At 36.1% G+C, this 24995-nt stretch overlaps 1 protein-coding gene across 2 annotated transcripts; it reads right to left on the bottom strand.

Annotated features, from left to right (window-relative positions):
- Window positions 1–67: 67 nt before the first annotated feature.
- LOC120092978 (probable alpha-mannosidase At5g13980) lies at window positions 68–23114 on the bottom strand. 2 transcript variants are annotated; one of them, XM_039051254.1, is made up of 29 exons: window positions 22656–23114; window positions 22475–22558; window positions 21817–21905; window positions 21500–21674; window positions 21243–21362; window positions 20969–21052; window positions 20795–20866; window positions 17530–17643; window positions 9236–9336; window positions 9062–9155; window positions 8807–8974; window positions 8630–8719; window positions 7967–8032; window positions 7799–7855; window positions 6721–6955; window positions 6498–6634; window positions 5780–5851; window positions 5630–5689; window positions 5477–5548; window positions 4457–4504; window positions 3774–3893; window positions 3523–3588; window positions 2802–2914; window positions 2492–2576; window positions 1724–1834; window positions 1547–1642; window positions 1320–1367; window positions 686–754; window positions 68–604 (listed from the first exon to the last, which is right to left on the bottom strand). In XM_039051254.1, exons 1-29 carry the CDS (start codon window positions 22857–22859, stop codon window positions 377–379), a joined length of 3078 nt encoding a protein of 1025 aa, XP_038907182.1. In that variant the 5' UTR covers window positions 22860–23114; the 3' UTR covers window positions 68–376. The 2 variants fall into 2 exon arrangements, with proteins under 2 accessions (XP_038907182.1, XP_038907183.1); XM_039051255.1 differs by having other exon boundaries at window positions 6736–6955; window positions 22656–23113.
- Window positions 23115–24995: the final 1881 nt, after the last annotated feature.

The following is a 24995-nucleotide window of genomic DNA, read 5'->3' as shown; positions in this document are numbered from 1 at the left end:
AATAAAATATCAGTTTCTACTATTTTAAAGATTTGATATTTAGTTTACTTCTCTTGGGTGAAAAATAAGGAATCTTCTTCCCCAAAGTCATCTCTTTAACTGATAAGAGCAATTCTTTTCACAACTACTACAAAGGATTGAACTGTAACTCCCTAAACTTGCAATTAATCATCAAAAAGTTCTATATGTATCAGTTACAGGACTGAAGCATTGAACAGATTACATTCTCTCCTCATGATCATGAACATGAAGTCTAGCATACAATAAAGGTTAGCCTCTCAAATTATTTATAATTTTTTTTCTTCCATTCAATAGGAGGAAACTGAAAGGCTAACCCCAATTATCAGAGAATAGACGAGGAGCTTACTTGAGAATATTAGGCATCAAAAAGCAGTTTGCGGCTGAGTTTCTCACCCAAGTCGATGAGAAAGGTTCGAATTTCCATAGGAGCAAGTTCCACCACTAACTTTTTAGGGTCTACAGAGCCTCCTCTCTTAGCTTTAACTTCATTTGAACCATTCTCTACCTTCCACACCTTTCGTTTCTTCTCCATATCTGTCCTTTTTTGATTTGCAGACAAGTTCATTTCTGTTACCTTTTTGATCTGAAATGGAGGGGAGAATTAGAAGTTATGGAAAGAAGCCAAATGATTAGCAGCTAGTTTTGAAGAATTTGTTGCTCTTACCTCCTTTCCTAGAAATAGCTTCTTTAGTTCTACTCTGGTAATCACTGAATATTCCTTGTCCTCTCCAGTCTTTGCAATTTTGATAAGCCAAAAGAATAGCATATTAGTACTTTGGATAAAACAACAGCGAGCATTATGGATTGATCGTTTGAAGAAGATTGTAACATACAGCAGGTTTTTCTTTAACTTTGCAGCCCAGATAAAAGATCATAACGTTTACATGCTTTCTCTTAATAGTATGATACTTTCAACAGTACTAATAAATGAACTTTGACATGATAATCTGGATGCAATGGTTTTACCACTGGGTCAAGCACTGATAACGATGGAGACGTTGGCAGGAGAATTATAACTGATATATATGTATATGTATAATCTGTTTCTGCACTAGTCCTTTCCTTTCTAAAATTCCATCCAGAAAATAGAGACGAAATATTGCAACCAAGGATTATTAATATACAAAATATCAGCATACATAGCCATGGAGAGTCAATTGAATATACTCAAGCTCTTAAATAAATCATAAATATTTGCATGTCATTCTAACGCAAGATCATAACTAACTCAAGCAAAACTAGAGAGTATTTGATCGAGTGAAAGTGAAACTATTTCTTGAGCATGGATAGATTAGCACCTCATACAAATGAGCCAATCGAAGTAGAATGTTTCCATCGTGAAGTTCCTGTTTAAAATTAGAGAAATGATTAAAGAAAAAGTCACATATGGAAAAAGAAAAAGAAAAAAAAAAAAAAAAAGTTCCAAGAAACTGAAGAAACTTGATGAGGATGATTGTTAAAATTCAACAGTCTACAGGTTGAGATGCAAGGGACCAAAACCAACAAAAAAAAAATTGATTGGTACCTGTAAAGTTAAAACAGCAACATTTTTGGGTAAACTGTACGAGGAATCAATTCCAGAGAAAGTAAGTTTATGAGAATTTGCCCAGTTATCTCCATCCTGCACGATAATTGCCTGGTAAGGTTAATATGATCACATTATAATATACAACTTCTCCTTTGCCCTTCCTCCAATATTCACCTGTTCAGCAAAGGCTAGGAGAAGGGGAGAATAAATCTCCTGACCAAAAGAACGTCGCCATTTTGCACCTTCTCCTAAAGGGTCAATTCTGTAAAATAATCTTCCTTGAATCTGCATGCCATAATGTAAAATGTGAGTACGAGAACACAAAGCAGAGAGGAAGAACGGACAGAGGCAAAATGAATACGAGAAGAAGATATGAGATAGAGATTGTGGGTGAGGGAGAAAAGGAATAATTATGACCCACTTGATAACTAATTGGTTTTTGGTTTTCTGCTTACCAAAATCCATTAGACCATCGAGAGGGGTAGGAGAGAAAAATGAAGTACAGAGTAATCATCTATTGTTACAAAGAAAAATCATAAATTTTAATTTCTTATTTTACATCAAAATCTTGAGGAAAAGGGTCAGTATAAGAAATCAAAAGTTCAACATAGAAATAAAAATGTGAGTTCAAACCAACTAAGCGCATGCCGAGAATATCTTGTTCAGTTTTCCTTTAGATATTCTTATTTCGTGCAATTGATTCCTCCTTAAGAAACAATTAAACAGTTTCATGATCACAATAAATTAGCAAGCCTGATCAATCACATAAATTTCTATAATCCACATGAACTAACTACTATTTCCAAGCAAAGTTGAGCTGTACAGAAACTGCAGACCCCAACCTCAGCTTCAATTCCATATATAGGAGGATAAAGAAGAAAAGAAATAGAAAACAAAGGTATAAGTGCCATATGTTTTGAAGAGTTAGGTGCAGGCACTTACGATTAGTCCTCTGCATTCATTATTAACACAAACTGTTTCATTTAAAGCCTCTCCAACACCTCTGGAATCATCTAGTAACAGCCTCCTATATATTGAAAAAAGTTAATAAGTTAGGTCGGACAACATATGCATAAAGAAAAACATTCGCCAGTGCAAATTAGCTATCTTGTGAGTTTTGATTATATCAACAACTGCCAAGTATACTATCGAACTGCATAGGCAAACCTCCAGCAGCTCTTAGCACGTGAAAAAAGGAGCAGAAGGAACTACACTCTTTTTCAAAAACGAATATATATATATAACCATGCACCTGTGAAGCATCAACTCTATCTGCCCATCAACTAGGCTGGACCCCCCAACAGCACGATCCACCAAAACCGAAAATTCTTTCTCATCATCTTGTGTATAGATCCCAAGATTTATCTGAAATGACAATTCCACATAATTAAACAATTATAGAGTGCAATGTTAATGTGGGACTACAGAGCAACAGGGATAAGATCAGAAATCATATTCATCTACAAGAGTGAAATTTACAGATTATTTCCAAGCAATTACTGTATCTTACTCGTACACATTCATTTTCTAGTACAAAATATAAGGGGGTAGAGATTCAAGCCTTTGACATTTTTGTGGAGGTTATAAGTTAAGTTATGTTCAGGTTGGCTACTCATTCATTAGCACATATTGGCAATGCTCCCCTTGGGATGGTGGCCACCCTCAGAAGTGATGATCCATCTTTCAAACCCTTATCTTGCTTGGAAGATAAAGAGTTAATGGTTTGAAAAAATATTCTAACAAAGAGTGAGGGATGTTTCAGAGAAAACACTCATTGTTTTTCACTTTTTCCATTCACTAGAGCCGTATAAATGGAGAACATGATGTAGTTGGGAGTCCTAAAGGGTATAATTGTTACAGTAAATAATACTTTACAATGGATGGAGCTGTTACGGTAAATATTGCTATAAAATGGATAGAGTTGTTACAGAAGAAAATGCTCCAAAAGCCCACAGGGACCTAAATGCACTTACTGGATAATAATTTCCTGCAACAGGCTGGTTCACTTCCAGGTTCCAGTCTGCTCTATAGTCTCGAATCTGCAAAATTTAATTATCAAATGACATAGCAGTCAAGGAATCAGAGGTTCATATCAACTCAACTAAGACAATTATCACTTCCAGATGATGAACAAGTAATTACAATGCGGATGAAAACTCTATCATTGAGCCAACGTCAACTCTGAAGTGTCATAAAGTGAAAAAGAAATAAGCTGACGTCATACCCTTTTGATAAAATCTCTGCCGTTGGAATCTGTATAAAATGTTTTTTTGGTTTTCATAGTAGTTGTTATTTGAGTTGTTACATCTTTGCCAACTCCATCATCAATAGGTATGGGCCCAACCTGCAGAAATTTACCAAGTCAGGGGTGTTTGTTTGGGGGGTTTCAGGAATAAGATAAATTATGGAAACAAATACGAGAAGTGTCTGCATATCTAAATGCACCTTGATTTTATCATAAGTTTTTTTTTCTTTTTCTTTATTTTCACGGGGGGTGGCAGCGGCATTCGAGATAACTAAAACTGACATTGACATTCAATGATTAACATATTATATATTTATTTTCTACATTATGAATACTTCTATAATGTTCATACAGTATTGTACTTAATTAAATTTTGATGAGATAATTGGTCTGTGAATAATTTACTTTAATTGAATTAACAAGTTTTAACAATTAAATAATACTAATAAATATTTCAAATAATATTAAATTGTAATTACAAGCTACAATTAATGGCGCACAGACTTTGCAGCATATGTTTGGTCATTGCTCCTTTCAATCTATAGTATCAGAGTAGCATATGCAGAACAAATTAGGCACTCGGTTATGAACTTTTATCTTATGTTCGCTACTTTACTTGCTTGCTCAAAATAAGAGTATCCGAGATAGTGTGGGAAGCTTACAGTAAATTCTACTTCAACGTGCTCTTTTCCCTTTAGAAGTCTGGTTACCTGCAAATGTCAAAATGGCAATAACTGAAAATATTAATCATCGGGTATACTAAACATATGACGACTTAAGGTCCACAGCTTCAATTTTACAACAAGGAGATAATGACCCAAGAGAACAACTCAGTTGTCCAATTCTTAAAACATTTGACCAAAACAATAATTCCAACAAAACAACAAAGTCTTCTGGTACCTTTCACAACTCTCATATCTCATTTGTCCTTTTGGCTCTCGAGTCTAGAGATATACTTTGTTAATTATATTCTCTTTTAGCTCCATTGAATAATTGGAGTTTTTTTTTTTTTTTTTTTTTTTTTTTTTTTTTTTTTTGTGTAACTCGGGGTCATATGTTCATTATTCCTTTTCATGAAATTCAGTATATTATTTAATTTAACAAAATTAAAAGCCACCAGGATTTGGAAAAATACAAGAAGAAAATACTAACCATGACAATTAACCAACCAATCCCATATCAGATCTTGCCAAAACGAATACTTGTCAGCTTAATTTTATGAAAAAGAACAATATTGCATTTATTTCTACAAGTGAAGGTAAATAGTAACAGTAATACAAAGGCCACCTATATAATAGAAGTATCATAAAATAAGAAAAACAAAAACTGAAACAACATGATTTTATTATTATCATCAACATGGGCAACTAAAATTCACAACTAATATGAAGAATATTACCTGACTTTTGTTTCTTTTTAAAATTTAAAAGCAAAAAAAAAAAAAGAAAAAAAATGGAAAGAATACAAGGGCATTAAAAAAAAAAAAAGTTTAAGCCCACAAAAGAGAGCAATCTGAAGGGACTTCAATCAAGCAAAATAAGACCTAAAAAATAATTACAAAAAGAATTTGTCACCCACAAACCAAAAAGAGTATCTCACAATGGGCCAAACATAAAAAATCTCCCTTTCCACCCCTTTGAAAATTCTGTTATTTCGCCAAAGCCCACAATAAAAAATATTACCTGAGATATCCAGGGATTTATCTGTTGATGTACTTCTTCGATCAAAGGTCCTTGCATAACTGTCAAGGGAACCTGAAAATTTGACGAAAAGGTTTTTTTTTCATGACACTTGTGGCTAATGCTAAAGCCCATATTTTCGGTGAGAAAATATACCTGCTTATTGGGCGCTATGGGAAATGTCCCATTTGGACGGAATAAATAAGCCCCATCGTTCTGAAAACGTTAAAATTTGTATAACAAATAACAATTTTCAAGTTAGAACATAAACAACTGAAATAAACATTTTCAAATAACAGTATCTACCTCTGGAGCTTTGTCATGTCTTCCATCATATCCTGAATAGTAGCTGTATGATTGATCAACCAATTCATCAACCTTCAATGATTAAAAACAGGTATGTCAGCCACACAAACTCACAGGTCCTTCATTTTTTTCTTCTGTTCTTTTAAAGAAGAGGGCCGAAAATGAAAAAACAGTTTGGTGTGTTGCATAAGATTATTATAAAAAATGAACTTCTATAGTTGCCAAAAAAACATTTAGGCTCGTCTTTAATGAAGAAAAGATGACAAGGATGGATTGATGCTTTCTGAATTTTGTGATACAAGCTCTTGAGGAGCAGCAGTTCAAGGAGAAAGCTAAATCTCTTTGGTCCAAAATGGTCAGTGAAATTTTGGCCAAAGAGAAATTGATACTTTTTAGAATATGCATAGAAGTTTTAGACAATTTAGTGGATATACTTAAATCTTTTATTTAGCATTTTGATGGTGTACATAGTCTAAATGATTTTATTAGAAGTCAACTAGAAAAGTTTCTAGCAATTTAAGTCTCGCAGTAGGATCAAACAGTTGTAATTCGATTCAAGAGAAAAATAAAGAAAGAAAGAAAAACTCCTCTCTATTTACGAGTTTGTTTCCAACTGAAAAACCTGCTATTTGGTCACACATTTCCCGGCTAAAAATAAAGAATTCAAGATTTCAGCATTAAATAACAGTGAGAATTTACCGTTGGTTAGATTACATACCAAACTCTTGCTGTTGCCATAAATAATTTTTCCTTGATCTGAAAAAAATTTAAGCTGAAGGTTTCCGTTACCGACTTGAAAAGTGGATATTTCAGCACTTGGAAATGTATGAATAGAAGATTTTATTGCATTAACGCCTGCATCAAAGAAGCCACAATGACATGAAATAAGTTCCAATGGTGTTCCAACTTCCACCTTCAATTTAGTTCAAACATGAAACAACCCTCTATAAGATGACCTGCCCTCCTGGAGGTTGAGATAATATATGTGCTGAAGCCCAACGGTGGAACTGAAACTGGAAACGCAAGCCAAAATTTTGGAGTTGCAGTAGGAATGTAGCCTAAGTAGGCCTTTACATGATAATTTCTCAAGCGCATGCTTGCATCAGCAAGAGGAAGGATCTGTGATTCGATTACTTTCCCTTCAGAATCTTTAACTGCAACATCTTCACTGATAACCTGTAGCCATTTACAATTAGCAACTTAACAATTTTTAGAATGTGCCAATAAACTGGTGATGTAATATATTATATCGGAAAAGAAATTGGGTGGTGCAACTGCTAGACAAGGTGCAGGTGCAGGTCTTGTAGAATAAAAGGCTATATTGTCACAAGGCAAGTATTCATATTCAAGGGATTATGAGAGAGAATAAATGCCAAGAAAGATCGAAGGACATCAAGATATGGATAAAACATTTTATGATAAAAGAAGATATTAAGCATATACAGAAAGTTTACATGATCATTATAACTATAACATAATGAACCCTACTTAATCTTGAACTCTTGCAAAAGTGTTATTACACAGAAAAAATTCAAAAACAGAGATATATTATCATTCAAGAACATGTTCCAATGATAAAATCCCACTCATATTTGTGAAGTGACAGATGGTGACATTTGCAGAAAACATCATGTATCATCTTCTATAATTCTATAATTCGTCCATTACTTCACTATTCAAGAATGGACCATAAATACAACCAATAATATGCATATAGAGCCAACTATCAGCCATTACTTCCGTGCCAGGTATCCAATTCAATGGTCCATTGACATATCCAAAGCACAAAACAACAGAAAATGAATGGCTTATGACATGCATAAAAACCTTCGGGTGAGGTGTAGTCCCTTGTTAAATTCCACCTATCTTTCGGCCTCCATGTGTAAGACATTTTGTAACTACCCTTTTTTTTATTTTTTTTGTATTCCCCTAGCTTGGTTTTTCATTTTTTTTTTTTTTAAAATGTTCGAGTAGGATAAAAAATTATTGCACTCAAATGAGAAATTTGGTGGCACTCACCGGTATACGTATGATATCATTCCTACTCCATCCAAGAGGGTTGTAGATAACAACAACCTAAACATGATTAAAAACACAAAAATAGATTAGATTGTGCATTAAATATCAGATAGGGTTTTTTCTTTTCAAGGGAAACACTAGGATATGGAATTTTAACAAGTCCCATACCAAATCTTTTCCCTGAGATAGATCAAGTTCTGATGGAGGACAATAGCTTACATTCAGAAGGGGGCACTAGAAAGCCAGAGAAAGAAACAAGCTCAGTTAACAAGTCAAACAACTTTAACATGACTAATGATGCAACTCGATCTACTAAATAGAGATGAACTTGAGAACTAGAATGACTACTAATTTGTGATATGATAGGGTTAATATTTAACAGTAACACCTTCAATTTAATTCTACACAAATACTTCAGTGAAAAGTTCTTCAATCGTACTAATAACTAACTGAAGGGATCTATGAACAGTTGAAATCAGTTGAAAATTATTGATGAAAAACAAATTATCAATTTCATTATTGGAACACTTATGGAAGAGCCTTCATAATTTGAACAACCCTTTTAGCTACCATTAAGAATTTATTACTTTTCTTTTTATTTAATGTACTGCAAATTTTGACCTCTGTACATAGGGCTTAGAGCAAAATTCTTATCCTTCCTCTGTATCTCTTTCTCACTCTCTACTTTTTCTAGATGCCAGATTTTCTTTCTCAATAGTCGTTTTTCTCTCCCTTTCATGCATAATCATTTACGTTTCTGAACCCACAGCTAGAAGCTATCATAACTTTCAAACAACAAAATAAGGTTCCTAAGGTGTTTTTGATCATTGCCTGCTGGAACTTTGTGGTCGGGTTACCACATTCAGAATATGGAGTTGACTCCACTAAGCAAGAAAGTGCAGATGCCACTAAATTCTCCGCCTGCAGAAATACAGTTGAGTAGATCGGTTGATAAAAAAAATAAGCTCAAAAGTCTGAAGTATTTCTGGAACAAAATCAACAATGCACCTCCTTATAGCCTATCCACAGTCGTTTTGCATAATCATTTGCCACATGTTGCTGTTCTGTACCAGTAACAGCATCATGATGTTGAGCAATTGCTACGGCATCGGCCAAATAATCTGTATTTGAGCCTGTGCTACTCCTTCCGATGAAAAACTCCAGTTGTCTTGCTGCCTGATGGCCCAACAGAACGTTATGGTCAAAACTTATGTTAAACCTGAAGATTTGTAGTAAACATAGGCAAAGCTACATTGCAGATACCAGATAATAACCACTCATCATTCTGACAAAGTACTTGATGGATGGCCTACTTGTGAAATATCCTGTCCAGTAAGCATTTACACGATCTGCATAGCTGATATAGAAAATCTTCAACTTTAAGAGATTGAATTTGAGAACATAGACTCCCCATATTTTAATTTCAATCAAACTTACGGAAAAAAGTCATCAGTCTTGACTGGCCAAGAACTATTTGTAGCATATTTTGCAGAAGTGTAAACAGACGGAGTAGAATACAATGCATTTACACGTCCATCCTGGAGTTGTACAATATGAAATCAGCAATAGGCTAAAAAGATACTCAAAATGGATATATATTTCCATAACAATACTTAAAGCACTTACACACTCGCCATGGAACCATACAAATATGAAATCAGTATAAGAATAATGCTCTTTGAACTCAAGGGCATAGTTGTACAACCTATATAACAAATCTTATTCAAGTAAAGTCGTATCCCAAAACAATGCCCAACACACTGTTAACAATTGCCAAATTTCTCACAAACAAGCTTTATTTCCATTCCATTTTATGAACTTTTTATGGGAAACAAGGAAAAATATCATTGAATGAAGAAGAATAGAAAAGAGAGGATAGATAAGGCATCACCCAGAACGGCTCAAAGAGTTTACAATAAGGTCTGTGAATTGGTATTAATCTAAAAAGGAAAATCTTAGTTACAAAATTCATTGAACAAAATACACCAATTTAGAAGTAAATATTCCATGTTTTCCTCCTCCCTATCACCAGCTTCTTCTCTCCTAATAGCTGTTCTACCCTCTTTGACAACTCTCCAGCCCCAACAAGAAAATGGGCCCACAACACTTATTCCTACTATCTCCAGTCATATGGCAAAGACCCCTTGTTCTCTGGATATTGAGCCTCGCAAACTAGAAAACAGGTGCACAATACTCATTGCCCACCACTAGCATCTCCAATCCCATGGTACAAACCCTCGTTCTCTGTAAACCAACCACAACCAGAGTCTTTGGGAACTATTTAGCTCATTGAGGCACCCACTAATGGAGACATACCATTGAGTGCCCCCAATCCCCTCTGAGTTTGGCCTCTACATTTCATAGTCCCATTTCATCACAAGTACCAAAAAAGGAACGACAAGGCAGCTAAAATATCACATAGGAGAACCCAATTGCTTAGAAACCTCCTTTCTTCCTTAACTTTTGTAACTTCTTGTCAAGCTTTTAGGGATGGCTCTTCTGGCCATTGAAGAAATCCTTCCCTCTGTTCAAGGTCTTCATTCAAAAGGAGAACTTGAATTTTGTAAGCCTTCCAGAAACAAAGCTAAGTAGCATTGAAAATTTCTTAATAAATCTGTTAAGAACTCCTCTTGCATTGAACGAGCCTCTTTAGGTGTTATTAGTTCAACCGACAGTATTTTTTATTTGTCAAGGAGTCCATCATATTTTACCAACGATGTGATAAAAGGCACTCCATCTGTCCATTAATATCTCATTAGATGATGATTTTTCCTTCTGACTTTCTGGTATCTATAGAACAACTAGGTCATTTTATGAATTTTCTTTTTGACAAGAAATTTGGGAATTGTCGAGTGTTCCAATTGGCCAATTACATCATTGGAGGTGACTTCAACCTGACTAGATATTCGTGGGAGAATCATGCACACCTCAGAGTCATTTCGTTCAATTGAAGGAAACAGGTTCCCTATCCTTGGAGGAGCATGGAAATTCTAGCGTGAGAATACAAGTATACAACTATTAATGGAAATTTGTAAACATCCATTCTCTGATGATTCAATTGCTTTAGCAAAGCTAGATAGGATGACAACACATTCTTCAGAAGAGAAGTAACTAATAAAGACTTTAAAGAGGTTGTTAATCAATCTGATAGTAACTCGGTTATGTATTCACTGTTTTGGCTCAGAATAGCCTAGGAAGCCGAGACCTCCTCCCTTTACAGCTTACAAGCTTAATTCTAAGATGAAAATTCGATATCTATCCCTCCCCCTACCTCATATTTTTATACTATATCAGTCACCCACAAATAACAGATTAATAACAGATTTCTTCCTCTCCCACAGTGGTCCCATCTCTAACTACTTTTATTCTCTTCCCATTTACATTTGTACCCCCTTCCTATTCTTTTTGTTAATTGTCCTTTCATATTTTCTAAATATGGGGGGTCTATCATTACCCTCCCCCAAAGCACCACCTTGTCCTTAAAGTGAAAGTCCGGGAATTGGTCAACTATTTGTGCTCCTCCTTCCATGTTGCATCTTCGATTGGTAAGTCTTCCCACTGGATGAGTACTTCGAAATCATTAGGTGATGATATGGTCGAGCCAATCTTTCGGACCCCCAAAACCGACACTGGTTTGAGCTGCTTCCCGAATAGTCCAACTGTTGGTGATGTGAATCTTGGCAGTAAGGTCCCCTCGGCTTTTCTCAATTGTGAAACATGTACTACGATATGTATGCTTATATCGGGGGGTAGGTCAAGTTTGTATGCTACTGATTCAATCCTTTGGGTTATTTGAAAAGGGCCAATGTAGCATGGAGCTAATTTGGGATGCTTGTGCACCAGTAAAGAGCTTTGGCGGTATGACTTCAGCTTGATGTATACCCAATCTTTTCAAAGTTCACTTCTCGTCGTTTAGAGTCTGCTAGGGCCTTCATTCGTTGTTTGGTTGCTTCTAATATTTTCTTCAATTGTTTGAGCATGTCATCTCTATTTTTTAGTAACACATCTACTTCCCCAACTATTGCATTCCCATTCCCCTGTTCATAATAGATTAGTGGAGGTGCTAGTCTTCCATATAATACTTCATAAGGTGTCCGCTTGATGGCTGTGTGGTAGGACGTGTTGTAATTGTACTCAGCCCATGCTAGCCATTTATGCCACTGTGATGGTGTCTCCATGGTGAAGCATCGGAGGTATGCTTCTAATCCCCGATTGACTACTTCCGTTTGTCCATCCGTTTGTGGATGGTAGGATGTGCTTCTCTTAAGTTGTGTCCCCATTTGTTTGAACAACTCTTCCCAAAATAGGCTAGTGAACACCTTATCTCTATCCGATATGATGCTCCTCGGTACTCCATGCAATCGTCCAACTTCTTTTAAGAATAGACCAGCCACGGTTGTTGCGGTATATGGGTGGCGGAGGGCAATGAAGTGCGCATATTTAGATAGCCGATCAACCACCACCAAAACTGAGTTATAGCCCTCGAATTTTAGCAGGCCATCCACGAAGTCCATACTGATATCTTGCCAAGTGAGCTCGGGAATAGGCAGTGGTTGTAGCAGTCCGGCAGGGGCTAGTGCTAGATACTTGGCTTGTTGACAAACCGAGCAGTCTCCCACGAAAGCCTTCACCCTTGCTTTCATGCCTGTCCAAAAAAATTCCTTTTTCAATTGCTGATACATCTTAACTACCCCGCTGTGTCCTCTGATTGGATTATTGTGGAACTCTTGTAGGAGCAATGGTATGGTGGGTGACTGTGGTGGCAGAGCAATGCGCTGCTTATATAGTAGAAGGCCTCCTTGTAGTGTATACCCTTGGGGGTGCGGCTGCCCTGCTCGAATATTATCCCAAATAGCTCTTAGTTCCGGGTCTTGTTCGATTTGGCTAGAGAATATCACCGGATTGAGTGAACTCATCATGCTGAGCATCGACATCTCCACCATGGTAGGTAATCTAGACAGTGCATCGGCTGTCGAGTTCTCTAACCCCCTCTTGTATTCAATATCAAATTCGTATCCAATCAACTTGGCCACCCACTTTTGGTATTCCCCTGCTATAATACGTTGCTCCAACAGAAATTTGAGGCTCTTTTGATCTGTCCGCACGGTGAACTACCTTCCCAACAGATAGGGCCGCCATTTCTGCACTGCCATGACTATGGCAATCAGCTCTCGTTCGTATGCAGCCTTAAGGTGATGCGTTAGTGGGAGAGCCTTGCTGAAGTAGGCTACCGGTCGCCCTTCTTGCATCAATACCGCTCCAACTCCTACCCCTAATGCGTCTGTCTCTACTATAAAAACTTAGTTGAAATCAGGGAGCTTGAGGGTAGGGAGCTAGGCCATTCTTTGCTTCAAGATCTCGAAGGCCTCCTGAGCTTCCTTATCCCATTGTAACTTGTCTTTCTTGAGCGGCTGCGTTAATGGAAAAGCAATGGAGCCATAATGAACTAAAAATTTGCGGTAGTATCCGGTCAGCCCCAAAAATCCCCTTAGTTGCTTTACTGTGGTCGAGGTTGGCCACTGTAGCATAGCCTCCACCTTCAATGGGTCTGCAGCCACGCCGTCCTCTGATATTATATGACCCAAGTAATCGATCTGATTTGCCGCAAAGGTACACTTGTTAAGATTGGCCATGAAATGGTTATCCTCCAATGCTTGCAATACCAAGGATAAATGATGCACATGATCATACAATGAAGAGTTGTAGATTAGGATATCATCGAAGAACACTAATACAAATTTTCGTAAGTATGGATGTAAAAGATCGTTCATTACCGATTGAAACGTTGACGGGGCATTTCTTAATCCGAATGGCATGACTAGAAACTCGTAATGGCCTTCATGAGTGCGAAATGCCGTTTTGTGGACGTCTGAAGGGGCCACACGAATTTGATGGTAGTCGGATTTCAAGTCGATTTTGGAAAAGACTCATGCTCTAGCTAATTCATCTAGGAGTTCGTCGACCATTGGAATAGGAAAATTATCCGATACCGTGATTTGGTTCAAAGCTCTGTAGTAAACACAAAATCGCCAGCTCCCATCCTTCTTCTTGACTAATAATACAGGGATGGAAAAGGGACATACACTCGAACGAATAATCCTGACAGTGAGCATCTCTTCGACCAATTTCTCAATCTCATCCTTTTGGAACTGTGGATACCTATACAGCCTGACATTCACCGGTCCTACTCCCGGCTTAAGCTCAATATGATGTTCATGGTTTCGTACTGGAGGTAGCCCCTCTACTGCTTGAAAGACTGATTGATACTTTCTTAGAATTTCCCGGATTTCTGGTCGGTGTTCTTCCTCCAATCGGCCTCCGTCCTCCCTCTCAATGGTCAAAAGAGAATTCAACTCGAGTAATATACCTTGGCCCTCTTCTCTGACCAGTTTCATCATCGATTTCAGAGAGATTTGGGCTTTCATCAGACCGCGATCTCCCTTCAAGTGCACCCGCCAATCTCCGATTTGAAACTCCATCTCCGACGTTCCCCAATCACACTCTACCCGTCCTAAAGTCATTAGCCATTATACTCCCAACACTACATCAGCGCTGCCCAGAGGTAAAGGGAAGAAGTCATTGATAATTGTGAGGTTAGGGAGATTAAGAATTACCCCTTTACAGATGCCCGTCGTCCTCATTGAAGTCCCTGTCCCCAACATGATCCTGTAGCTTGTCGTGTGCGTCTGTGGTAATTTTAGGGTTGATACCAGCTCCTTATCGATGAAATTGTGGGATGCTCCGTCGTTGATGAGAACGACCACATCCCTGTCCCCGATAGCTCCTCTGACCTTAATTGTTCAAGGCGAGTCAATTCCTGCCAGCGAGTTGAGGGAAAGTTCTGTCACTTCGTGATCGATAGTCTCAACCACCATAGATTCTAACATAGTGGTCGTCAGGACTTCAACTTCGCCTGACTCCTCCTCTGCTTCGTCTGTTCCTTTTTCCTCATCGTGGAATAGCAGGATACTCAATTCTTTTCTTTTGCATTGGTGCCCCAACGTATATTTCTCTTCGCATTGATAGCATAGCCCCTTGTCCCTCCGATTCTGCATTTCACTGTCGGACAGCCGTTTGAATGCGCCGACCGTGAATGATCTCCCATTTACGTCTTTTAGTGTGATTGAGTTAGAAGACATACCTCCACCGCGGGTCGGGTTGAGAGAAATTGTTCGGGTGGTCAACTGTGTGCTTTGGTTCGGGGTAGGGCCAAGTTGACCCGTGGTTGTATTGAGCCCCGAGTTCGAAGACGCCCTCATGGACTTCGATGGATTTGGGTCGCCTCCGCCCCATTTCTTCCTTCAGGCTTCCTTCGTGTCTTCGATGATCTGGGTCATCCTCATCTTCTCCTTCAGCCCAATTAACTTAAACATTCTCATCTCGATTTGGATATCATCTTTCAGTCCACTGACAAACTTACTTTCCAACGTTTCATCCAAAAGATCCTTCAATGGTCTCAAAAGTTGCTCGAACCGCCGTCGGTATGCACGAACGCTGCCGTCCTGCTTCAGAGTAAGGAACTGGGCTCTCCGATCTTCTTTTTTGACTGGTAAGAAGCGCAGCAAGAGCTGCTTCTTAAACTTTGCTCAGGTATTCAACGGTGTTCTCTCTTCCTCCCACTGATGCCATTCCAACGCTTCTCCTTCCAAACACAGAATCGCGGCTTCGATCTTATCCTTCTCCGATAAACGATTAACTATGAAATACCTTTCTACTCTGTGAAACCAACCCATCGGATCTTCTCCTATCTCCCCTTTGAATATCGGAATTTCCAGTTTTCGCAATCTCATATTGAACAACGGTACTTCTCTTCTCTCGCCGGTCTCCTCCCTCACCAGTTGTTTCCCTCTGTCCGTCACCATTTTCTCCAATGACCCTGATTCCCCTTCCTTGAGTATTTCCGATTTCTTCGACCATACTTCCAACGCACGAATCATTTTCTGTTCCAGAGTTTCTCCCAAGGCTTCGATCTTTGCTGTCATCATGCTCTTTGTGATTTGTTGCATCTCCCCAAACCGCTGATCCATCCTATTTTCCATTCCAACTTGTAGCAAGGTGAGTTGCTCTTCCACAGCTGATAATCTTGCTTCCATCTTCTTCACCATACCCTTCCCAAGAACGAACGGCTCTGATACCAAATTGATAGTAACTCGGTTATGTATTCACTGTTTTGGCTCAAAATAGCCTAGGAAGTCGAGACCTCCTCCCATTACAGCTTACAAGTTTAATTCTAAGATGAAAATTCGATATCTATCCCTCCCCCTACCTCATATTTTTATACTAAATCAGTCACCCACAAATAACAGATTGATAACAGATTTCTTCCTCCTCCCATAGTGGTCCCATCTCTAACTACTTTTATTCGCTTCCTCATTTACATTTGTACCCCCTTCCTATTCTTTTTGTTAATTCTCCTTTCATATTTTCTAAATATGGGGGTCTATTACAATCTTCCCTTCTTAAAAGAAAATTTGGTTTATTCGAGAAAGATGTTTAGATCTTTTTGTATGACTCCTATTCAGACTTTGATGCTATCAGAAGGGACTCTTTCACTTCTCAAAGACAGATGATTTACTTGGAGGTTTTTTTCCCTTTTTTTTTTGCTTTTTAATCCATTCACTGGGTTTCATGATTGTTGGCCTACTTAAAGTATGTTGGTTCTCAGTTAGAATTTAATGGGGAGAGCTTGAATGTTCTTTTGTGTTGTTGTAGGGCTTTTAGGGGATGCCAAATAGTCCCACAAGGGGGGCTATAGGTTTTCTTGCTTGTAAGTTGTAACCTTCACAATTTCCAAAAAAAAAAAAAAAAAGGAATATATGTATATATATCACTCACAACTCATTGCCATGACTGTGAATGGAATGATTATTGAAAAAAAAAAAAAAAAAAGGCAAACTGTTCAGGAAGAAATAGATCTGCTTTTGATGTCACTGTGAGCACCCAAGAAGTGAGTTCCTAATTGCTTGGACTGAACTCTTATAGGGAAAAAAGCAGCCACTTTGGAAGTCCATTTTCTTGGGGATAAAACTAATGTAGGTCTCATTGATCACAAGAATCTCAAGAAAGTTCAGCAGACCTTAAGGAGGTCCATTTTGATACTATATTCCAACAAATCTTTTAGCAATTCTGCAAAATAACCATCTGGCCCAAGACTTATAGAGGGCCAATTAGTAATAATTGTTCAGATCTCCAACTGAGAAGGCCTTTCAAATTGAAGCATATTTTGATCACAAAAACAATACATAAATGTCCTCTGCTTTGACCAAGCTTTTTCCCTCCCTGCTTTGGATCTCTTAAATCAGATTTTTAATCCCAGCATGGAACATTTTGTGGAGAAGTAAAGAAAAAGGTCTAAACATTGTCATGTTTGTCCCATTAACTGTGCGACAAGGCGAAACTTCCAAAAGCCCTCTGCTTTGACCATGCTTTTCCCCTCCCTACTTTGGATCTCTTAAATCAGATTTTTAATCCTAGCATGGAACATTTTGTGGAGAAGTAAAAAATAAAAGGTCTAAACATTGTCATGTTTGTCCCATGAACTGTGCGACAAGGCAAAACTTCCAAAAGCAAGCAACCAATAATTACCAAGTAGGGAAGACATGCCACAAGAACATAAGACAACCATATAAGCACAAGGTTTAAGTTTAGTAAGGGTGGCCCTATGATTCAAAATTGCAACTTATAATAGCATATAATCTAATTAAAAGATGTTTCAATACAACTCATACTACCTTGTTCACGTAGTGAATGAGCTTGTCCAACTGCTTGAACCAGGTGTGTGCATATTGATATTTGAAATCAGTTCCCATTGTCCACATTATATGATTTGTTCGAGTTATGTTTGCCTGAGAATCCAGAATGGTCACCATCAATTAATAAGACCTCATTAAACAAAAAGGATTACAGCTTCTTGCTTGCATGCACCTCAAACAAACAAATTCTTGAAGGTGTACTCAAGTGAGAGAAAGTACGACAGATTTTAAGTTTGAATTAACATCAAAATTCCTACAATTCATATTTAGAAGTTGCACACCTACTCAAGACAGCAGGAATTGAAGATCACCGACAATCTATGGATCTCATTCTACGTGCCAGTGCTCAAGAAAGAGAACCTTTCAAGTTCCAACTATATAATATAACTTACAACAAATGAGTAATCATACATGATAACAGAATTATATTAAAGTGTCTACGTGGGATACAACTCTTCCCCGTCAACTTTTAACTCCACGATACTTTGAGCTTGAACTTCTCATTCAAACACTATTTTTGAGCTAGCAAGAAAACAGTTAATTCAATCATCTTCTGGATAACATGTATCCTCCAAACTTCATGGCAAATGCGAAGTGGAACTCACTCATAGTTAAACCTTTTTTAAAATAAACCAAACTTTCACTGAGATAGATGAAAGGATATATATATAAGGGCATATAAAAAAGTAAGCCCAAGAACAAAAGCAACATGCCCAAGAAAAATCATATTAACAAACGCCACATATAGGAATTAAATCTAATCGTTCTCGAAAGCTTCTTCCAGACCACTCCACCCCACAAAAAATTCTACTATTCCTCTCAAGCAAGATGCCCAACAACGTTTAAAAACAACAAAAACAAAAACAAAACTACCATAGAACCCTTCCTTTTTCACTAGAAGGAGGGTTCAAGAGCACCTATTCAAACATTGAACAACACCCTACTTTGAGCCAACACAATTCCAGAAGTTCAAAAGAACCAGTTTCACAAGGAACTAACAAATGAAAATCCCAAAGAAAATGGTCAAGCAAGATCCTCTTCCTAGCTCCTATAAAGAACACGAGGCCGCAACACCAAGGACAAAAGCCTATGAAGACTGTCCTTAGTATTCACTTTCCCATGCAAAACTTGTCAGACAAAGAATTTCACTTAGGACTTTTAACTTTCCAGAGAGGAGAAAATGTTGGCGTTCCATGAAGGGGAGAAGGGGTGCAAAATATCTAGATAGGGAAAAAAGACAAAAGCCCTACTAAAAAAGCACTCAGAAGCCCTCAAAACTCAAGACCTGGAATCCCTTCTCCCATGACGGGTGGCATGTCACAATCAGTAAGGGGGTGATGAAAACCCTGAGAAAGAAAGGGAAAGGACCCTTTCCACAAGAAATGCCTCATTAAATTTCAATCTTCATACTAACCGAGACGGGCATCCTTAAAAGAGAGAGGTAGCATATGGGAATTTCAATCAACAGAGATTGAATCATTGACAACCATTTCTGAACTTTCTCTACCATTGAGCTCCAAAAACACACTGATATCGGGTCATCTCCCAAGGGAAGACTAATGTAAGATGTTGAAGCTAACTCACTTTGCGCTCCACTAAAGAGGGCCCCAGAACGTCAATTTAAAAGGCTTGCAGTTCACTCAATAAATGGAACTTTTCTTGTAGTTAATTCTTAGGATTGAAATAACTTCAAAGAAGAAAGGAAAATCATTGAAATTTCTAAAGAAAATTTTCTTCCTTGAGAAAAAAGAGTGTCATCAGCAAATTGAAGGCATGACAAATGCACTCCATCAGGAACCCAAAACCTCCCCCACCCCTCCTCCACACGGCATACACTAACCAAAATAGGGCGTTCACCAACAGATTAAACAGAAAATGCAAAATAGGAGCACCTCACTTAAGACCTCTCATAGAATAATCCTACCCCTTGGCCTTCGATTGACAAAGATGAAGTAGTTCGTCGATCTTATGCAATTCCAAATTCAAGCACTCCGTTTGTACCCAAAACCTTTTTTGCACAGGACTTTGTCAAGGAAATCCCAGTCCACATGGTCATTATGGCATATCTTTACTGAACATGTGTGTTTGTTTTTAGTTATTAATTAATTCTTATACTAATTTTTACTATTATTTGACTCTGTCAAATTCTTTCATTAAATTTATTTTTATAATTTAAGCAGATAAATTTTCATTCAATGCAATGTGCAGTATATGCATGGTTCATTAATTAGTTGCATATGAGAAAACATACAATTCAAAGCTACTGTGATACATGGGGAGTTACAGCAGAATACAATTAGTTTAAAACATATTAAAAAGTAGAATGACATCAAAAGCAGAAATTACCACATTGTTGGGGGTATTTTTGAATTCTTGAAATAAAAAATGTTTAGATTCAATTACAATTTTCAATATTATATACTTTATTTCCTTTAAAAAAAATGAAAAACCTCTTCGAACAAAAATACAAAGGAAGAGCGCACCAAAAAGCACCTCAACTCTTGCTAACATTAGCTCGTAGCTCGTAATAATTAATCTACTGTGATAGTTTGAGTGAACATTTAAGAAAAACAAAATGAACAAACGCTAAAAGTAGTGAAATGTGTTCACAGTTACATGCCTTTCTACATTTATAAAAAAAATCAATGACATCTAAAGTTGCATTTATTAAACTATATTTCTCATTATTTTTTTTAGATAATATATTTTCCATTATTATTTCGTTGAACTTTTATATTTAAATTAATGGCATTAAGAAAAGCTTCATAGGATTTGAAGTAAAATTAGAAGCTACACAATAAAGAATTTGGTTTCCTTATGGGTCAATAAAATATTGCATGTACACGTGAATATTTGTAAATATGAACATATTACATGAAAGAGTGTGTACTTAATAATTGAGATTTAACAATCAACATAAATCAAAAGAGAATATTACAATATATTTAATGACATATTAGCGTTCAACGTGTACTGAAGGGGCACTTTACATTAATACAACAAAATTGTAAGAAAAAAGTACTAAATCTTCATTCAAACTGTAATCATGATTTTTAATTCAAATGTAATGTCTACAACAATCGTAAGATTTGTAACATACATGATAGTAGATACTTTGCTAATATATGCAAAGAAAAACGAGAAGATATGAAGCAGTTGCTTTTTCATAGTATAAAGAGTTAATTTTACATAATCTAAATAAAGAAGTTAATCCAAATATACAGAGTTGACTTTAATTGGTTACCTGTGCTACTGCAGCAGCAACAAAATCATTCACTCGATCTTGAACATTGTAATCAAACAAGTTAATATTGTCCTTCATATCAGAGATGGAATTAGTATCACGATTATCAACTATTATAATAAATATATAATTAACCAATTATGGAAATTAAGTGGAATAAAGATAAAAGATTACTTGAACTATTGGGGAAGCATCATTAACTTCAAAGTAAAAACCAGATGGAGGTTCATAGTTCTCAGGGAAAGCACCAGCAAAAATCTGCGACAATCAAAAAGGTAATCACAAAGATAAAGCAACCAGACATGCCTCAAATGAATTTTAAAGAAAATAAAAGAAAATATAAAACCACATCGTGAACAGTAGTAAATTCTCATCATATTTGTACAGTTAGAGACACGTCCAAAGTAGCCTTTGCCTGTTTATATGCTGGCTGCTATCAAAATTTTACCTGAGCAGATGAACCAAGGCTTTTAGAACCCTGCCAAACAACTTCAAGACTCTTCTCAATTTTACGCTTGGCTCTGTCTTGGTAATCTATCCGACCGAAGAAAAGTGAATCAAATCCAACCTAAAGTTACAGCAACTTGTCAATAGTTCATAGAGTACTTATTGAAGCTCCCCCTTGAAAAGTGTCTCTAATTGTGCTGTGATTAATTTTTTTTTGCTGCGCCAAAAAGAATTTCTAGATATAAAAGTGTAGCTTACTTCTGCTCCCAATAGGTAAGCCTGCACGGCAGAATGGCCAAATGGATCGATTTGCCAACCAACCGTGGGAGTAACACCAAATTCCTCCTTAATAAATCTATGCCCAAGCGTTGTTTGATCAATCATATCAATGTAGTGGGTTGCTGCCTCATCATGCATACACATGCCCCCATTACTACATTGGGAAAATTAAGTTTAAGACTTCAAACTGGAATGATAATATCGAATATTTACAAAAAAAAAAAAAAAATGTAGTAGAAAGTATCAACAATAAGCTCGTGAGATTCAAATATGGACACAAAAAGCAACAATTATACATGAATTCTAATTGACCCGAGCAAACTAGTTTCCTGACAACATCCTGAACAATCTCACTCTGATCTCTCCACCATCTTTGGAAAAATGCCTGCAGTAACAAGATGAGTAAAAGTGTAAATATTAGCAAGCAGAAGATGGAATGTAACAAAAATATGAACAATATTTTTAAAAATTTCCCAGAAGAAGAAACTTGAGTTTATCGTGTATTTTAGAAAATCGTCCAATAACTGCCACTTTGCCAGTCTTGATAATAACGGCCATCAGTTTGACTTGTGACATAAGACTTGATTAGAAAGGTACTCGAATACCTAGTACCCCCAACTCCTATTTGCAGGCAATAACGCATTTCAGCAATCCCTTACAAGTTGTGGACTAGGGAAGAAATAATAACCCTTACAACCTACAAATTTTCCCATCTACATTAAACATTGAAATTCATCCTGTAGCACCAGTAATCAAAGAAAAGACAAGCAATAAAAAAGAATGCCACCAAACAATGCGTTACTTTTCAATGGCTAAAAGAAAATGTCTTAATCTCATCCAATTTCTTTCTTATTGTTGTTTCTTTCCAATGTCACGGATTATTTCCTCAGGACCCCAAAAGAATATCACATCGATAATAATTTAAAGAACTGGAACAAAGAAGAAACGACGCGCCTGCTCGACATATATAAATTTTCGATTCTTGTCGGCCAGTAATGCAGTAACCATAGAATCCAACACATTCTGTACGCAAGCTCCCTGCGTTGAAAAAAGGGGTCGGGGGTCAAATTTCAAAAAGAAAAAGCAAAACCCATTTCACGATCATTTCAAAAGAAGAGTCGGAAAAGAAATAAACCTGGATGGAGTTGTTAGAGCCAACATAATACTGATCAACCGTCTTCAACCATCCAACATCATCATGCGTATGCGCGACCAAGTGAACATTAAGCTTCCCAGGATCAACAGTCTGGGAGGTATTATACACCATGAACTTCGATTCAGCGCCAAAAAGCACCGATAGAAGAATCCCACCGAAAAACAACCAAAGTTTCGTGGCCATTGAAACCGAAACTAAACAGGATGAAGATTTCAAGCTCAATTCAAATTTCAAACAGAAAGAAGATCTCGCAAGTGATGTTCTCAGTTAAATTGAAGAAACGGCGGCATCGAAGCTCGATTTTAACTGCATTGTCAGAGGGCTATCCCTTGGAAAGCGAGTAAAAATGGCGGAAGTTGAGTGGAGCTTGCTTTGGAGTAGAGGTTCAGATTGTCTCAATGACGACCTCGATGGAGAGGGGGCCCGAAGAGATGATTGAGACTGAATTAAATACTATATAAGTAAAAAAGATTATCCATTTTCAAAATAAAATATTTTCTTTATATAACAAAAATAAAACTTTTCAGATAATTATTTCAATTTAAAGTGACACGTCATCGTTATGAATTATTTTACTTTTTTTCTTTTTATCCTTTTTAGAAACATCTTTTCAGATAATATTCGGTATCGGATATACATTAGAACCTTGCACAGTTGTAATTACGGAAAAAGCTTTTATTTCCTTAAATTTTTATGAAAATAATAATTATTGTTTTAAGTTGAAATAAATTTGTTGGTAACAAATTCATTTTTCTGTTTTTAGAAAATTGTTATTTAATTTGTGAAGAAAAGGTAAAAACGGAATTTTTTTCGTTCATTTTAGTAACTTTTTTATTTTCGAATTTTAAATTTTAAAATTAAACGTAAAAACATTCATTTTCCTACTAAATTTCTTATTTTCGTTATCAAACTTTTTATCCATATTTTAGAAAACTAACCCAAGTTTTAAAAACTAAAAAAATAGTTTGAAACTTATTTTTTTTCTGGAATCTAACTTAAAATTTAACTCTTATGTTTACCAAAAAAAAAAAGAAATACATTTCATTTTAAAAAATAAAGACACTAAAGCTTCATTTAGTCACCATTTGTTTTTTTTATTTTTTTAAATCAAACATATTTTCTCTCAATTTCTTACTATGATCTTTCTATTTTTAAATAAAATAGTTGAATTCTTAACCAAATTTTAGAAAAAAACAAAATTTTCAAACTATTTTTTCTAGTATTCAAAATTTTGGCTTGATTTTTTAAAACATTGGTAAGAAGTAGATAACAAAACGATAAATTTAAAGTTGAGACGGGTGTTTATAAGCTTCATTTTAAAAAATTAAAAATCAAATTGTTACCTAACAAAATTTGTTGTTTTTATTTATTTTGTTATTATTATTATTATTATTATTTTAGATGGGTGTGGGTGCATCAGCATTTTAGAAAGTGCAGATGTTCTTAACATCTTACTTTTGAAGTCTATTTGCTTAACATCTTACTTTTCAAATCTATTTGCTATTTGTTGTATGCTTTATATGTCTTGCTATTTTAGAAAAATAATTGTTTTAAATGATAAAATTATTATCAATATTTTAAAATATAGCAAAAATGTTTGATAAACGTGATATTGTACTATTTTCATAAGTAAGCTGACTTATTTTACCATATTTGAAAACAACATTTTTTTTATAATATAGAAATTTAATTTGTATGATACTAAAAATGTTATGTGCTCTAGTTTGTATATAAAATATGATGTTGAGTTGAGTTATGCCCTCGTGGTATTGAGCATGTTGGGTGCTCAACAATTTTGGGTTGCTTTGAATTGGATTCAAATCTTAAAACTTCATTTTGAGGCCGGTGTAAAATATTTTCTTTATTTTATTATTCAAACCTTAAAACTTAGAACTGAAACATTCCACGTAACATTTCATTGTAATATAAAGTTTAGGGATTTGATTGGGATGTGAATTTAGTTCACTTGTTATGTTAAATTACAGCATTTTGTTCTAATTTAGCTTCTCCTATCACTCTATCACCTAATTATCTGACACAGTTAGTAAGCAAACACGAATTTGGTATGCTAGACAAGTTTCAAAGATTAAGGTGAAGTTTCTATCGTGATCATATATATTGGTTTTTTAGTCCTTAATCTTAAATTAATTAATTAATTTTTGATGATAACAAACTTGCTTTTATTTACTAATAATTTTAGTGTTTGGAAGAGCCCATTGTGTAGACTCAAATTGGAACTCAAACGAAGAAAATATAACTAAAACAAGCTTAACAAGAAAATGCTTGCATTGATGGCATGGTAGCCAAATCATCAAAGTT

The sequence above is a fragment of the Benincasa hispida genome, chromosome 12 (genome assembly GCF_009727055.1).
Source record: "Benincasa hispida cultivar B227 chromosome 12, ASM972705v1, whole genome shotgun sequence".
Taxonomy (NCBI): Eukaryota; Viridiplantae; Streptophyta; class Magnoliopsida; order Cucurbitales; family Cucurbitaceae; genus Benincasa; species Benincasa hispida.
Note: the sequence above shows the minus strand (reverse complement) of the source record. Positions and strands in the feature narration are given on the sequence as shown.